Source organism: Myotis yumanensis, unplaced genomic scaffold, assembly GCF_028538775.1.
Source record: "Myotis yumanensis isolate MYYU_CA2020_CCGP unplaced genomic scaffold, mMyoYum1.0.hap1 SCAF_2, whole genome shotgun sequence".
Taxonomy (NCBI): domain Eukaryota; kingdom Metazoa; phylum Chordata; class Mammalia; order Chiroptera; family Vespertilionidae; genus Myotis; species Myotis yumanensis.
In genome coordinates this window covers 165,589,430-165,606,280 of record NW_027223753.1, presented here as the reverse complement: position 1 = coordinate 165,606,280, position 16,851 = coordinate 165,589,430, and the positions used below count along the sequence as shown (strand labels likewise).

Genomic DNA, 16,851 nt, shown 5'->3' with positions numbered 1-16,851 from the left:
GCCCTCAATAAACAGACCGTCTTGGGAGTGGAGGCCCTAGAGCCCAGTGAGGGGGCTTCCTGCCCAGATGGGCTTGGGGCTCCCCACTCCTTGCTAGGAGCGATCACAAAGACACCTCTCGCCCTCTGGTGGACACAGGAGGAAGAGGCCAGGTGCAAGTTGCTCAAAAAATGTGCTTTGGGAAGAGAATCAAGGAGGAATACATTCCTCTTTCATAGAGTCTGTTCCCCAGCAGGAATCTACCCAAGATCCAGGTACTGGAAGCGTTAAAATAAATGCATTTTTGCACTATTATTTTTCAGCAGTTCCATGATTTAAAAATATCTTGTGCAAAGCTTAGGCCACATGCCTAGGGTTCCCTGTGCTTTCCCCAGGGCCTCCCATCACCCACCCACGCTCCCACTGGAGGAAGGATTTAACAATGGAAGTGGGTTCTTAATTGTGAAAACATGCTCCAAATACCCCTGCACTTCACCTACAGCAAACACAGGTTATCTGCACCCACTTTCCAAGGAACAACAACAGGGGGTTAAACCTATGTCTCGGGCCCACACCTTCTGATTGTCAGTGTGTCCCATGGGCAGCTCAGTGGGGCAGCTACCTCTGAACTCTGTGTTCCAAGTGCACCTTTACAGAGAGAGCCTGTGATGGACACACCAGGGTCTAAGCCAGCGGTTCTCAACCTGTGGGTCGCAACCCCTTTGGCAGTTGAACGACCCTCTCACAGGGGTTGCCTAAGACCATCCTGCATATCAGATATTTACATTATGATTCATAACAGTAGCAACATTACAGTTATGAAGTAGCAATGAAAGTAATTTTATGGTTGGGTCACAACATGAGGAACTGTATTTAAAGGGCCAGAAGGTTGAGAACCACTGGTAAGCGAACAAGACAGAAGGAGACACAACATTCATATCCCCGAAGGAAACAGACAACACACAAGAGTGAAAGGTCATGGAGGTGTTTTGCAGAACATTAGAAAAGGTAATAAATCCCTGACCGGTTTGGCTCAGTGGACAGAGCGTTGGCCTGCGGACTGAAAGGTCCCAGGTTCTATTCCGGTCAAGGGCATGTACCTTGGTTGCGGGCACATCCCCAGTAGTGGGTGTGCAGGAGGCAGTTGATGGATGTTTCTAACTCTCTATCCCTCTCCCTTCCTCTCTGTAAAAATCAATAAAATATATATTTTTAAAAAGGTAATAAAGGGACACGCCAGAGACGGAGGCTACTTTTCAGTGGCTACTGGGGGAAGACCTGTGGAGAAAATGACATTTTAACTGAAGATTCAAAACAAGGAAAGGCAGCCACGTGAACAACATAAAAGTCAGAAGGAAGAGCATCCAGGGAGGAAAGAAGAGAAAGCTGTGCCTCAAGAAAACAGCGAAGAGGAGAAGAGAATAGGAGGCGGTGAGGGAGGGAGCTGGGCCGGCAGGGTCTTGGAAGTCTGTGTAAGGGGATTCGGTTTCATTCTTTGTGAAATGGGAATGAAGAGGAGTATTTTAGACGAAGGAGGGAAAGATGTAATTTACATTTGTAAGAGACCCTTGCAGATGGAGAAGACGGGACAGAAATAGCAGTGGAGGGGAACCGGCTGTGGATCTATTTAAAAAGTAGTATTTATAGATTCGCAAATGGATTGGACAGGCATGGGCATGTAGGGAGGGGAGGAGGGGAATTTTCAGTTGGACCAAATGCACGGACAGTGGTGTCCTTGCCTGAGATCAGGAAGATGGGGAGAGGTCTGGGCATGGAAGAAGTTGGACACAGTAAGCGTGAGATGCCATGTGGTGTTGAATGGATGGCCGGCGGCCAAAACTGGAATGGAGGGAGAGAAAAAGGAAGGAGACATGCACGGAGAAATCAGCAAGCGCCGGAGTGTGAGCTGCGGGACATGGGACTGGAAGAGGATGGAGAGAGAGAAGGGTCTGCAGCCGTAAAGTCAAGCTCGCCAGGAGGAGCCAGCAGAAGTGACAGGGAAATAACATCTGTGATGGTGGCAGCAAAGCCAGGACAGTGAGGACCCCAGAAGCTGCAAGGAGCTAGTGGCCAATCTCAGTTCGGACAGAAATGACCCCGGGATTTAGCAACTTGGAGGTCACCGGTAACCTGGACAAAAACTGTCTTTGTAGGGTAGTGGGACATGCAGTGGACTTGTCACCTCTCTCCCCCTTTTTTCTAACCCAGTGGTTCTCAACCTTCCTAATGCTGCGACCCTTTAATACAGTTCCTCATGTTGTGGTGAACCCCAACCATAAAATTATTTTCGTTGCTACTTCTTAACTGTAATTTTGCTACTGTTATGAATCATAGTGTAAATATCTGATATGCAGGATGTATTTTCATTGTTACAAATTGAACATAATTAAAGCATAGTGATTAATCACAAAAACAATATGTAATTATATATGTGTTTTCCAATGGTCTTAGGCCACCCCTGTGAAAGGGTCGTTCGACTCCCAAAGGGGTCGCGACCCACAGGTTGAGAACCGTTGATCTAACCCTCTTCCCCCTGAGGACCCACCCATCCAGGCCAGAGCCCTGGGAGATATCTGGAGCGCTCAGTCTCCCTCACCCCATATCCTCACTCCTCCCAGCGCTCCACTCCATCTCTGCCTCTCCTGCTCCAGCCGTGCTTCAGGCCACACCACCTTTCCTGGACTTACAACTGTCCCTCACTGGCCACCTCGATTCCAGCCTCCTCTCCCCTAGTCTGTCCTCCAACATGGCCTAAGCGAAGGCTCTAAGGTTCACATCTGACCCTAAGTCTCTAGTCCTGAAGCCTCATAGACTCCCATCACCTCAGGATGACACTCAGCTTCTGTAGTGTGATGGTATCCCCACCCTGTCATCTCCTGGATTCCCCCAATTTGCCCCACACTAGGCCTTGGAGAGCTCCTTCCTCTTACCTCCCCCACCTCACCCCTTTTTTTCTCATTCTCGTATTTTCCCCTTCCTCTTTTTTATGCTCTCCTGCCTCATCCTGCCCATCCTGCAGCTAAAGTGTTGCCTCTTGCAGGAAGCCTTCCATGACTACTTCCCACCCTCTGGACACCTGGCCGTGGCCCATGGCCACTCACCTGTTGCACGGGCTCGATGGTCAGCTCCATGTAGTGACTGATGGCTGTCATTGTCCTGAGTGGCTTGCAGTGCGGTAGTGTAGTGAGAGGCACCCAATCTGAATTCTTTCAAGTAGAGACAAGGAGACAGACATGGGAATTCTTAAGTTGGAAGACATTTTCTAAAAACAATGTCCCATTTTCTTAAAAAAAAAAAAAAAAAAAAAAAAGCACCCAAAAGCCCCACCCCCTAAAGTGTTTTTTGCTCCCTGTTCTTTTATGGCACATCTCACTTTTTGCTTCCTATGAAATGCGTCTTATCTCTTTGAGGTCACAGTATGTCAGTGGTTCCCAAACTTTGCTGCACAGTGGAATCACCTGGGCATCTTAAAAAACAAAACAACTGATGTTTAGCTCTCAACCCCTTTTCCCAGATATTCTGGTTTAATTGGTCAGGATGTGACCTGGAAAGTTTAAAAGCCTTGCAGGTGATTCTATGGCAAAGTCTGGGAACCACTGCAGTAGGTGCTACATAAATGCTTTTGTAAAGCAGTGGTTCTCACGCTGTAGTGTGCACCAGAAGCGCCCGGTGGGCTGATCAACACACTCTCAGCTTAGGATTGGGTTAGAGCCGGGTGGAAGCCGAGAATTTGCATTTCTAATAAGTTAGTTCCCAGGTAATGCTGGTCCAGGGACCACACTTTGAGAACCACTGTGGTTGAGGAGTGCTGAGAAGATTGCCAAGTCTCTTCTTCCTCCCCTTAGAACAACCAGACACACAGGGTGCTCTTTACACATTGTAGCTCCATTTTGGGATATAATTTCATAACAGTTGCTAGAGTGGAATGAAAATAACCTCCCATTAGAGCAGGGGTGGGGAACCCATTTTCTGCCAAGGGTCAGTTGGATATTTATAACATCATTCGAGGGCCATACAAAATCATCAACTTAAAATTTAGCCTCCTATATTTGGTCAAACATTTAATTAACTCAGCCCTAATGCCTTGGCAGCGCCAGACCAAATGACTTCATGGGCCTTACACGGGCCTTTGGGCCGGACATTCCCCAGCCCTGCCCTAGAGCCTTTATGGGAACCTGGGTCTTTGGTCCACGCACCTATATAAACCTCTTTCACCTTGGCCATACCCCCCCCCCCCCCCGCCCATCTTCTATTTCATTAACTCAGATTACATGTTAATTTTTGTAGCATGTAAACTTAAATATATATGAATAAGTAAATTACTAAATAGCAGAAGTGGACACTTGACTATTTTTCATCTACGTTGCAAAACATATAGTGAAGTTTATTAACTGTTCAGAAACTTTTTAAAATGTTGTAATTGGGGAAATGGAAAGTCCTATTTATTCAGGGCCCCTTAGCATTGGCATCAACCGTGGTTTTTTAAAGTGACCAAGCGGCCAGGCTCAGAGGGACCCAGAATCCCAGGCTCACCTTGGTCCCCTCCACATGCAAACACTGGTGGGACCAGCGGTTTTCCAGCCCCTGATTCCTCGCCTCCTCGTTGTCTTCCTCTCTCTCTGCGCAGGTCAGAAGGGCTTGGGTGTCCGGGCTTTCTCTGAATTCAGAGGCAAACCCCAAGGCCCGCCTCATCTTGCTTTTCATCACCCAGGAAAGGAAAATGATCTGGGAAGTGGAGTTAAGGTCCAAGGAAGCGGAGAGTTGCAGCCACCCAGTGCCGCCTTCACCTCTGCGCCCTGGGCCCCACCCTGCGCTCTCTGTCCCCGGGTTGGGGAGCTCATTTGAGCACAGGGCCAGGCCTGACTCTCTACTTTCCTCCTTAAAGGGCCCATCTTCTAGTAAGACCCTGCCTCTACCAAGCACTTGGGAAATACTTGTTAAACAAAAGCATTTTGGAAAGCATCGTCCTCGAAGGATTTGCCTTACAGGGACCATACACACAGAGGCGTGAGTAGTCTCCGCCAAATTCATGTCAGAACGTGACCTTATTTGGAACTAGGATCTTTGCTGATATAATTATTTAAGATGCGGTCACCGTGGGTTAGGGTGGGTCCTAAATCCCATGGCAGGAGTCCTTATAAGAGGAGAGGACTCAGAGGCACACAAAGGGAGGCAGAGGTAAGTTATGCTGCCACAAGCCAAGGAGCACCCGGAGCCAGCAGGAGCGGAAGAGGAACGGACAGGTTCTCCCCCAGCGCCTTCGGAGAGAGTGCGGCCCTGCCTGGATTTGGGACTTCCAGCCTCCAGAGCTGAAAGAATACATTTCTGTTGTGTAAGCTTCAGGTTTGTGGCCATTTGTGATGGCAGCCCTAGGGAAGTTTTTTTAAGTGGAATTTATTGGGGTGACATTTGTTAATAAAATTATATAGGTCTCAGGGAATTCTATAATACATCATCTGTGTATTGTATTGTGCTCACCACCCCATGTCAAGTCTCCTTCCAGCACCATTTATCCCCCTTTTACCCTCTTTTACCTCCCCTAGCAAATTAACACAGTACATGAGAAAGTCAGTTTTGGAACTATTTATGCTAAACCCACAGGTTTCTCTCTCTCTCTCTCTCTCTCTCTCTCTCTCTCACACACACACACACACACACACACACACACACACACACACACTCTCTCTATCAACCACCACTGTCTGCATTTAGCTTGCCCTTGAGGCCCTCATGCCAAGATCACCGGTGTGTCAGCACATCAGGCAACACCCCTGGGGAACCAGGTAGGTGCTCACAATCACTGACAAAGGGCAGCCCCTTGTCAACTTTTATCTCTGCTGCCCCAGCCCAAGAGCACACAGGGCAGGATCGCCACTGCACAGCCATCCCCCTGGCCCAGGAGGAAGGCAAGGCAAAGACCAGGAAAACTGGTTCACTGAGGGCAGGGACAGACTAGGTTGGGAGCAGAACTGAGACTGCAACCTGCTCTTCTGATCCCAGGGCCAGGAACTGGCACAGCCCCCCTCTGCTGTTTAACAGAGCTCCAGCAAGATATAATTATTCTTATTAAAAAAAAGGAAACAAAACACAAAATTGCACATTGTCATTGTGTCTGCCTGTCCCAGGCTTCAAACCACCTCCCTGGCCACTGGGAGAGAGTTCTAATCCAGCAAGAGGGCGTGGCAGAGGCAGGGAGGAGAGGCAGGAAGATGCCTCTGGGCCTGGGGTAGATACAGCGAGGTCCAGCGCAGCGGGGCTCAGGGAGGTCAGGAACCAGGGGGTGGCCCGCAGCAGGTACTCAGGCCTCCGGTCATGGGCCACAATGGCTGAGGCGTAGAGGAGGCCAGCCAGGGCCGACAGGAGCCGGCTCCACAGGTGGATGCAGGGAAACGCCTTACCCCGGCACTAGGCAGAGAGAGGAGAGATCTGGGCAGGAAGGAACGCTGCCACTGCCCCCGGCTGCCTTAGGGCTGAGACCCAGGGCCCTGGTGGCATAGCAGGTTGGAGGGCAAACCCTCTGCCCATGACAAGTCCCCCAGGGTGCACTGATCTTCCTGCCAAGGGGCCATCAGGCTTGCATGCCTTTAGTGATGGGAAGCCCACTACCTCCTAAGGTCGAAATAACAGTATAATGATTGCTCTCAACCTACCAGGCACTGTGCAAAGTGTCTAACCCGTGAATGGGAGGTGGCCCTCCCATAACCTCTTCCCAGTGTTGTTTTCCGAAACTGCAGAGAACAGGGCTGCTCTTCCTGCCCTAAGACAGCCCTCCTGATTCCTACAACCAGGAGCTTCCCTTTTCCAGGCCAGATTAGGTCACTCATGAACACATGTTTGCTGGCACCTGCAGGCCCCAAGCACCTGGAATACAGTGGGGCATAAGACAGACAAGCCCACCGCTCTCACGGTGCTGATGTTCTTCTGTCTTGTAACCAAGATAACAACTTGGTAAGTAACTGGAGGAGCTAATTTCAGGATGTGACAAATGCTATGAAGAAAACTAAGCAGAGTGATGGACACAGTGGTGGAGTGGCCTGGGCTGTTTTAGACGGGGTGGTGTTATGGGTTGGATTGTGTGTCCCCAAAAGATGTGAGTCCCAACCCCAGAGCCTGTGACTATGACCTTATTTAGAGATAAGGTCTTTGCAGATGATCAAGTTCAGATGAGGTCATCAGGGTGAGCCCTAATCGAATATGAGTCTGTCCTCATAAAAAGGGGAACATGGACACAGACAGATACAGAGGGGAGGTCACGGCATGCTGCCACCGGAAGCTAGGAGAGGAGCCTGGGACAGACCCTTCCCCAGCACCTTCACAGGGAGGGTGGCCCTGAGGACACCCCCAGCACCGTTTGGCCTCCAGGACTTCGAGACAATACATTTCTGTGGTTCAAAGTTTGTGATAGAAACTAATAACTGGTCGGGCACCGCACCCGTTTCTTCTAAGATCATCATGTGACATAGTATCCCAGCCCCCATGCCACCTGGAGACCTGTCCCAGGGGTCGCTGAAGGGAGAGCGGTGCTTCCTACCCTACCCTCCCTTGATCTGGAGATACTACCTTTGCTGATGAGACCCCATGTCTGGTGAGGTTTCTGGCAGTCACAGCATAAGCAATGGCTTCCCACAAATAACCAACTGAGCACCTGCCATCCCCGAATCCTGTCCTCCTGGAATTGCTATTAAATGATGCTCTTGGACAAGTAATTATTTTTTTAGACACAACGATAGGTCTGCCATGTTTCCAGTGTTCAGCCCATTATTCCCTCAGCAAGGCCCCCAGGAAGAGCGGTTTGCACACGTCCACAGTATCTTGCTCTTTCTTGCCGTGGTGGCTTTTCCAATGCGCGCTCCTCCTTCCCTCGCCTCTGCCTCCTTAATCCCACTTCCCTTAGGAGAAACCTGAGGCCTCCCCAGCAGCCACCAGCCTGGCTGTGTGAGTTTTTAGCCTCACTCATCTGGATGGTGGTGGAGCCTTCTCTCTCTCCTCCGAACCTCTAAGCATTTGATGCTGTATGTCTTAGAGCATTAAAGTGCCCTGCTTTGCGTTTCTGTGTCTCCCATGAGACGGCGAGCTTCCTGGGGGCAAGCAGTGTCTCAAGTCATATCGACATCCCCCGGAACTGGCCAACACAGGTCTCCCCTCGCCCCAGGTGCCTGGAAGATACTTGCCAATAAGTTGCTCTCGAATACACAGAACCTCAGTAGCTACATGATTCTATCCTCTAAAACCTTCTCATTCCCTAACGCGATGCTTGCTGGTCCAACCCTGGTGGCTTTTACCTGAGAGCCTGCTTTTCATCTGCTGTAAGAAACGGAGAGAACGCAGTGGGCTTTCCAGTGAGAGGCCTCAGGACTTCTCCTGGACCAGCCGCCCACCCTCCCACCCCCAGCTCCACACACACATGGGGTGGCACCCCGAGCTTTGACAGTGCTCCCAGATGCCCTAAAACCTGTCACGGTGGCCCCTATCCCAGCCCCAACCCCAGCCTCACGATTCTGGAGAGTGGGGGGATCCGGGAAGCCCAGGAGCCGCAGGCGGCGATGCCACCCAGCAGGTAGCCAAACATTTCAGTGTTGTCCTGTGGGAACAGGTGATAGAGTCAGCACCCCGAGGAGACCACCGTGCACCCCAGACCCGCCTTTCTGCTTTTAGCGGGTTCCTCCCAATAAAGGCTAACCCTGCCCACCACCATCCCCAGGCATTTTTAAAGGGACCATCCCTCCCCCACGCGCCCCCAGCTGGCTCAGCCTCACCTGCAGCCGGCTTCCCAGCAGCCTCCGCTGTGGCCCTTGAACAAGGCCTGAAGCCTTCGGGACAGCAGCCCAGAGAGCCCAGCAGGGGCCCAGGCTCAGGGGCAGAGTCAAGGCAAATACACTGGCCCTGAGCCGCCGCCTCCCCTTCCTCTCCTGGGTGCCGTGACCTGCAACAGACCCCAAATCCCATATGGTTCCTGGGAGCTTGAGAGTCTGGGAAGAACTGGTGTTGACCTAGCCCTGATGCTAGGGCAGGCTCCTATTCCCATGTTGTTCTAGCCAGATCTCTCAACCCTTCAAGGCCCTATGGTTGTGCCCCACCACCCATCCCCCTACACACACACACACACACACACACACACACCACACACACACACCACACACATACACACACCACACACACACCACACACACATACACACACATACACACACCACAGACACACACATATACACACACACACCACACACACACACACACACCACACACACATACACACACCACAGACACACACATATACACACACACCACAGACACACACACACACACACCACACATACACACACCACACACACATACACACACCACAGACACACACATATACACACACACCACAGACACACACATATACACACACCACAGACACACACACCGCACACACATACACACATATACACACACCACAGACACACACACATACCACAGACACACACACACCACACACATACACACGCCACACACACATACACACACCACAGATACACACATATACACACACACCACAGACACACACATATACACACACACCACAGACACACACACACCCCACACACACACACACCACACACACATACACACACCACACACACACACCACACACACACACCACACACACATACACACACATACACACACCACAGGCACGCACATATACACACACCACAGACACACACACACACACACACCACAGACACACACACACACACACACCACACATACACACACCACACACACATACACACACCACAGACACACACATATACACACACACCACAGACACACACATATACACACACCACAGACACACACACCGCACACACATACACACACATACACACACCACAGACACACACACATACCACAGACACACACACACACCACACACATACACACACCACACACACATACACACACCACAGATACACACATATACACACACACCACAGACACACACATATACACACACACCACAGACACACACACACCCCACACACACACACACACCACACACATACACACACCACACACACACCACACACACACACCACACACACATACACACACATACACACACCACAGGCACGCACATACACACACACCACAGACACACACACACACACACACACCACAGACACACACACACACACACACACACCACAGACACACACACATATACACACACACCACAGACACACACACACACCCCCACACACACACACCACACACGCATACACACACATACACACACCACAGGCACGCACATACACACACACACCACAGACACACACACACACACACACACACGGCTGGTACTCTCTCCTTCCTCAGCCCTCCTATAACTTTCATGTTCAAGGCAGGGTGACATTTCCGGTATCATATATATGTATCTGAGTCCACAGGGACGCCTCTCCTAGACTGGAACCCCCTGAGGGCAGGCACCGTGCCCTGGCAGTTTCTATAATCTCCGCAGAGCCTGGCACAGAGCAGAACTGGCACAAGCCTGGTGAATGCATCAAGTGAACGCATGGTGCCAGGACATCGAAACTGAGTGGGACAAGGAGCATCGTCTCTGAAAATCTCCTTTTAATAAAAGACAGATGCTCCTCTGAACCATCCTAGCAAGAACAGTTCTCCTCTGGGCAGCATGGTGCAGCTGAGGGCATCTTTTCAAAAAATATATTTTTATTGATTTCAGAGAAGAATGGAGAGGGACAGAGAGAGAGATAGAAACATCAAAGATGAGAGAGAACCATTGATTGGCTTCCTCCTGCATGCCCCACACTGGGGATTGAGTCCGCAACCCAGGCATGTGCCCTGACCAGGAATCGAACTGTGACCTCCTGGTTCATAGTTCAATACTCAACCACTGAGCCATGCTGACTGGGCTGAGGGCATCTTCTATGACCCCACTGATGCAAGCATTCTCTTCTCAGGAATGCCCCAGTCCTCCACACTCGACTACTCATCCCATCTCAGTCACTTACAGCCCCTGCTCTGCCGGAGTTGGCACATGCCTGTTCCTGGCATCCATTTCTGGGGCTCCACTGGCCATCCTGGACTCGCACACTGAGATCACTGCTCATTCCCAAAGCCATGCACCATCCTCTTCCTGGCCTTTGCCCACTGTTCTCTTCACTGGGAATGCCCTTCCCTGCAGTCCCAGTTCCAGCGTCACTCCTGCTCTGACACCTGCAGGCCCTCCTCCCCCTCTGGTGCCCCAGGTGTGCATGCACCTCCCCACTAGCAGCTCGAAGGATGCTTAGGGCCCTGTCTCCCTCCTCTGGCTTGTTCATTCGTCTGTGCCTGGCAGGGGTCCAGGGTGATGATGAATGAGAGCATGAATGAAGGCAGGAACAGATGGCCACACACTCACCCGAATTAGACTTGAACTTGGAGCCGCAGACTGGGAAGAGAATGAACACAAAGTTCATCAGGTCAACAGCTGCTAGGTAGGCACCAGTGAAAACCTGGGAGTGAATGGAAATAGTCTTGATGTTCAAACACATTCAAACAGCGCTTCTCACCGGGTCTCCCTCCACATCCATGTGCTCCATTGAGGAGTGCTTCCAGGGACGCCTCCCAACCCCAAGAAAGGTCGAGATCACCTCCCTCTGCTTGATGAGGAGGTGGGGTGGGTGCTTAAATGATGGGCCAGGAACCCAAACCCAGCCCTCCGCTTCCTATTCCACACTCTCTCCACGGTGTGATCGCACGGTGTGATCTCTGCTGTGTAACTCTGGCCCAGCCACTGACCGCTGGGCCTCAGTTTCCTCAGCTCTAAAACAGAGTTAATAATAGTGCCTTCCTCACTATTTAAGCAGATTACATGAGTCAATACACGGACAGCGCTTAGGCCAGCGCCTAGAGAAGCGGTTCTCAACCTGTGGGTCGCGACCCCTTTGGTGGTCGAACGACCCTTTCACAGGGGTCGCCTAAGACCATCCTGCATATCAGATATTTACATGACGATTCATAACAGTAGCAACATTACCGTTATGAAGTAGCAACGAAAATAATTTTATGGTTGGGTCACAACATGAGGAACTGTATTTAAAGGGCCAGAAGGTTGAGAACCACTGGCCTAGAGGAAAGTAAAACGCACTCACCAGTAAGTGCACTAGCTACCAGGACAGGATGGTGAGCGCTAAGAGCATGCATTTCTGGGTTTGAATCCTGGCACTGCTACTTACTAGAGGGTGACTTTAGGGAAGTTATTGAACCTCGCTATGCCTCAGTTTCCACGTGTGTAAAACAAGATAAGAGCACTCATGTCATAGGATGATTTGGGAATTAAATGACTTAATACATGAAAAGCCCTAAGTGTTGAGTACAGTGTTAAGTGTTTCATAATTGTCAACTGTTATTATTGGACTTGAGCCAGACCTCATTATTTTCCATCACCTAATGAGAAGGGGCACCCAGAATAAAAAGTGAGCTGTTTCTGACAGTCCTACTCAAAGCAGGGTCTAGAACTCTCCCCTTCCGTGTCTCCCAACCTGTTCCCAGGCCATCCTCCTTCATGCCCAGCTCGGTGGGCACAAGGCCTGGATCAGCCCTACGAGGTGGCCCTGAAGGGGGGCCCGCAAGGTTTCCTTGTGATACATGTTTTGGAATAGGCTCCTCCTATACAGGTTTGTTTGAGGGCCTAGAATTGCAAAAACTTATAACTGCTTCTCACTTTCTCCAAGGCCCTCATAACCATCTGGGAAGGGATTCAGACCCCCCCCCCCCGCCCCCACCCCCCCCCGCCCCCACCCCCCCCGCCCCCACCCCCCCCCCGCCCCCACCCCCCCCCCCCACCCCCCCCGCCATCCCGCATGAGCTAGGGCTGGGTCCTGGGCTCTAAAAACAATAGTAGCACCCTAGCCAGTTTGGTTCAGTGGATAGAGCATCCACCTGTGGACTGAAGGGTCCTGGGTTCGATTCCAGTTAAGGGCACCTGCCCAGGTTGCGTGCTCGATCTCCAGTTAGGGGGTGTGCAGGAGGCAGCTGATCAATGATTCTCTCTCATCATTGATGTTTCTCTCTCTCCCTTCCTCTCTGAAATCAATAAAAAATATATATTTAAAAAACAAACAAACAATAGCACCAACAATCACTATTTATTGAGCATCTACTATGTGCCAGCAGCTGTTTTAAGTGATGGGATTACAGTAGTGAATACAACTTCGTGAATACAACTTCTTGCCCCTGTGGAGCTAACATTCTAGTAGGAATTAAATAAAATAAGCAATAAACATACTAAGGAAAGTAGATGGTGTATTGGGGGTAAGCCATGAAAAAAAATGGGTCTGTGGTAGAGGAACATGGGTGGTCAGGGGAGGCCTTGTTGAGAAGGTGGCTTCTGAGCAAAGACGTAAAGGGGGTGAGCAGTGAGCCATTGGCTGTCTGGACAAAGCATTGGAGGGGAGCAGAAGCCCAGCAAGAACACAGGCCCTGAGGCAAACTGTGCCTTGCATGGTGAGGGAACGAGACAGAAGCCATGGTCACCCACGGGCCTGACGCACCTGGATCGTGAGCTGTCTGGCCAGAATCGCCCCGACCGTGTCACACAGGCTGGCCAGGAGGCAGCACGCAGCACACAGCGCTGACTGGTCCTGTCTGCATTTCTTCGCACATCTCAGATAGAGAAGCCTGCGGAGACAGACAGGGGTGTGGACAGAACACGGAAGCCGGAAGTTTGGGCTCCCACAGCAGGTGTCTGGAAAAGACAGTTGTGACTTGTGTGTCCATATAAAGCACTTTCTCCCCCAGGTATTCAGCGGGTGCTTTTGAACTTAGTTTACAGATCAGAGAAGAAAGGCTCAAAAGGCTCCCAGCGTGGGGTGGGAGCCAGACCTGCCTCTCGAATGAAGAGGAATTTCTTTCCTCCTACAGATCTGGCCAACTCAGGGTCATGACCACCTTTCCTTCAGTGCTGACAAACTAGCTGGGGGGTTTTATGTTTTACTGCAGAGCAGAATTCATTGCCTACATTTAAAAAGGCAGCTTGTTTCTTTGAAATGAAAGAGAAATCCCTCTAATCTATCCATGTAATGGAGTGGCCAGCCTTCTGCCGGCCCATGTTCAAGCTGACTTTGTTTTGGGTACACGTTCCTCACACAGAGGGAGAGCAAAACTCCCGAAGATGCCATGGACTTAGGGCTAACCTCTCCCTGAGGCCCTCCACGACTGGCTGGGTTATCTCCCTTACTGCCTCTACCTGCTACCCCTTATACAAGCCCAGAACATGCTGGAAGGTGCCAGAGGTCTCTGTCAGCATCACTGACTAGATCTCAGAAGCAGTGGGTGCTAGATGTTTCCCAGCTACTTTTCTGTTGGGGAAACCGAAGCTCCACAGTCGTTTCGTTTCCTCATTCTTGGGACTCACAGGGTGGTATTTCCTTGGGCCCATTTGGTTCTGAGCATCAGCCCCTGGGAAGAATGGACGAGGGTGGAAGGCTATTCGGGGAGGCCTGAAGCCCAGAGAAGGAAGAGCAGCCTTTAACTTGGGCCCTGGGCTCGTGGAACTGATTCGAGTCTTAGGAACGAAGGCTCTCAATTAGAAAGTCTGAGTTAGACAAAGATTAGAAATAGTTTATCTCAACCCTCCCATTTGAAAGAGGAGAAAACGGAGGCTTATGGTAAAAGGGGAGTCAGCGGTGGGCCTCTAGCCTCAGGAGGCTTCGCTCTGAACCCTGCTGCTGCCCAGCCCTTTCCCAGCTCCCAGGGGTTGGGGATGCCAGGCTGACAAACAGCTCGGAAGAGAAACCATCTCTAAAGACAAAAGAAGGCTAAGGGACGGTGAAGCCCTAAAAACAGTGTGCCCAGACCTAAGCAGGGTGAGAAAGCAGGGGCTGCCTGGCTGGGATTCTCTCCAAACCTTGGTGCCCACGTCGGTAAATGCCTACCACGCGGACCTCCGAGGGTGGCTGTGAGGAACAAGGAAGATAGTGCATGCCAGCACCTCCTAAGTTCCATCCTCTGGTCTGGCTTGGCAAGTTGGTTAACCTCGCAGAACCTCAGGCTTCCTGATCTAAGTGGGTAATTACAGTCCCTACCTCCTGGGAAGGTGGCAGGATTAAACGGGTTAATGAATGCAACGCTAGGCTCACAGTGAATGTTCTAGTGTCTTTTTATTCCTTCTCCAGTGACTGGGTAGTGAGGCTGAGAATCTGTAACACTACCAAACGCCGGAGGGGGAATCCACAGTGCCTAAGGTGAGCCGGTGCCAGCCTTCTAGGGGCGCCAGTCCTTTCTCCTCCGCCAGGGTCTATGTGGATGACACGAGCCGTCCGAGCTTGGGAGAGGGTGGCTGAAGACCTAGAGGCTATCTTTACCCAGACTTCACCCAGGTTACAGGGACCCCCTGGCCCAGCCACTCCGGGTACTGGACAGACCAGGGCAAACTCTGTGGACAGAGTCAGACCATACCTTCCCCATTTCCCAGCTGAGAGGGAAATTGAGGCCAGACACATCAGACTTGTCCAAGTTCCTTGCCCTCTGCCAAGGGTTGGTGGCAGAACTGGAGCAATAGCAATGTTTCATGAGCACTTACTAAGCACTTTGCCGGTGCTAACTCATTTAATCCTCCCTTCAGTCTCAGGAGTTATCATCCCCTTGACGTAAGGAAAATGCCCAGAGGTTTTAGAGCTTGCCCAGCTCACACCGCTAGTCAAAGGGGAAAGGCTGACAACAGAACCCAGGACTGGCGGCTTCCAGTCCAGGGCCCTACCCACTGCACCACCCAGCCTCCTCCTGCTGGCCCACCGCCCAGCCTCCCAGTGCGTGGAAGCCGGAAAAGACTATCCGACTTCAGTCTACATAGAAATGTTAGTTTCGATCCTGGAACGGGGCTGCCTCCTGCCTCCTCCCTGTCTGCTCCCTTCCCTCTAGGTTTGCAAGGGGGAGTTAGCAGCGGGGTCGGGAGGTAGCACCCTATTCCCCCCGCAGCCCGACCGCCCCCACCCTGGCGCCGCCGTCCCTGCCCCATTACAGTGTGTGGGCGGCGATCCAGCAGGAGGAGGAGCAGAGCCACAGGCTGAAGGAGATGCAGACGCGGTGGCGGGCGAAGCAGCGGTCCAAGTAGCTCCAGTCCCAAAGGGCCGGCGCGGGAGCAGGCTCGGGCACGGGCTCGGGCGCGGGGCTGGGCGCCTCCCCCATGGCAGGCTCGACCCGCCGGCCAGGGCCGGAGCCTTCCGTGTGGCAGGGACCCGTGCGCAGCCTCCCCGGCCGCGGGTAGCCGGGCGCTGCCGCCCCTCGCCCCTTCTCCGGGTGAGGTTCCCCGCGGCAGCCCTCCGAGCGCCCCGACCGCGGGCGAGGTGGGCGCGCCCAGCTCTGCGCTCCCGGGCGCTGGCGGCGGCGGCCCAGACTCCAGGTTAAAGTTTCCGGACCGTACGGCTCCCCACCCCTTGCGCTATTGTCGGGGGTCCACGGGCGGGAGGCCGCCCCCCAGCGGCGGGAGCCGGGAGCAGCCTCCGCACAAAGGCTTCGGCCGCCGCCCCCGGACAGCCGCAGTGGTGCCGACCCCTTCGCTGTCACCCACCCCGCAAACGCGGCCTGAGCGGAATGCACTTTGTCCGTTCGTCAATCCACCACATCTTCTGGACCAAACAATACATTCCTTCGCGCTGGCGAAGGTCTTGGGTGCCGGGGATCCCGAGGTGAGTGGGCCTGGTCCTGACGGTTAAAAGGGTACAATACAAAGGTGTGATGAGAGCCAGGAAGGAGACAAGCGCCCGGCGGGCAAATCCCCGTTATTTTCTCTCACGGGGCATTCATGCCTATAAGGGGAGGATGAGAGACCCGACCTCAGTTACTGTGATTAAAAACCCTCAGACAGAGCACCCGGCACATC

At 52.2% G+C, this 16,851-nt stretch overlaps 1 protein-coding gene across 3 annotated transcripts in view; it reads right to left on the bottom strand.

The window, feature by feature from the left end:
* The window catches only part of TMEM44 (transmembrane protein 44), a 30,596-nt gene extending 14,221 nt beyond the window's left edge, over positions 1-16,375 (bottom strand). For all 3 annotated transcript variants that reach the window (XM_070406534.1, XM_070406535.1, XM_070406533.1), the window contains exons 1-8: positions 15,991-16,375; positions 13,523-13,649; positions 11,389-11,482; positions 8,736-8,902; positions 8,474-8,560; positions 6,214-6,384; positions 4,513-4,704; positions 3,081-3,185 (exon numbers count right to left, since the gene is read on the bottom strand). In XM_070406534.1, the coding sequence (XP_070262635.1) occupies positions 3,081-3,185; positions 4,513-4,704; positions 6,214-6,384; positions 8,474-8,560; positions 8,736-8,902; positions 11,389-11,482; positions 13,523-13,649; positions 15,991-16,157 (1,110 nt within the window). In that variant the 5' untranslated portion in view covers positions 16,158-16,375. The remainder of the gene's footprint in view (positions 1-3,080; positions 3,186-4,512; positions 4,705-6,213; positions 6,385-8,473; positions 8,561-8,735; positions 8,903-11,388; positions 11,483-13,522; positions 13,650-15,990) is intronic.
* Between the last annotated feature and the right edge of the window lie 476 nt (positions 16,376-16,851).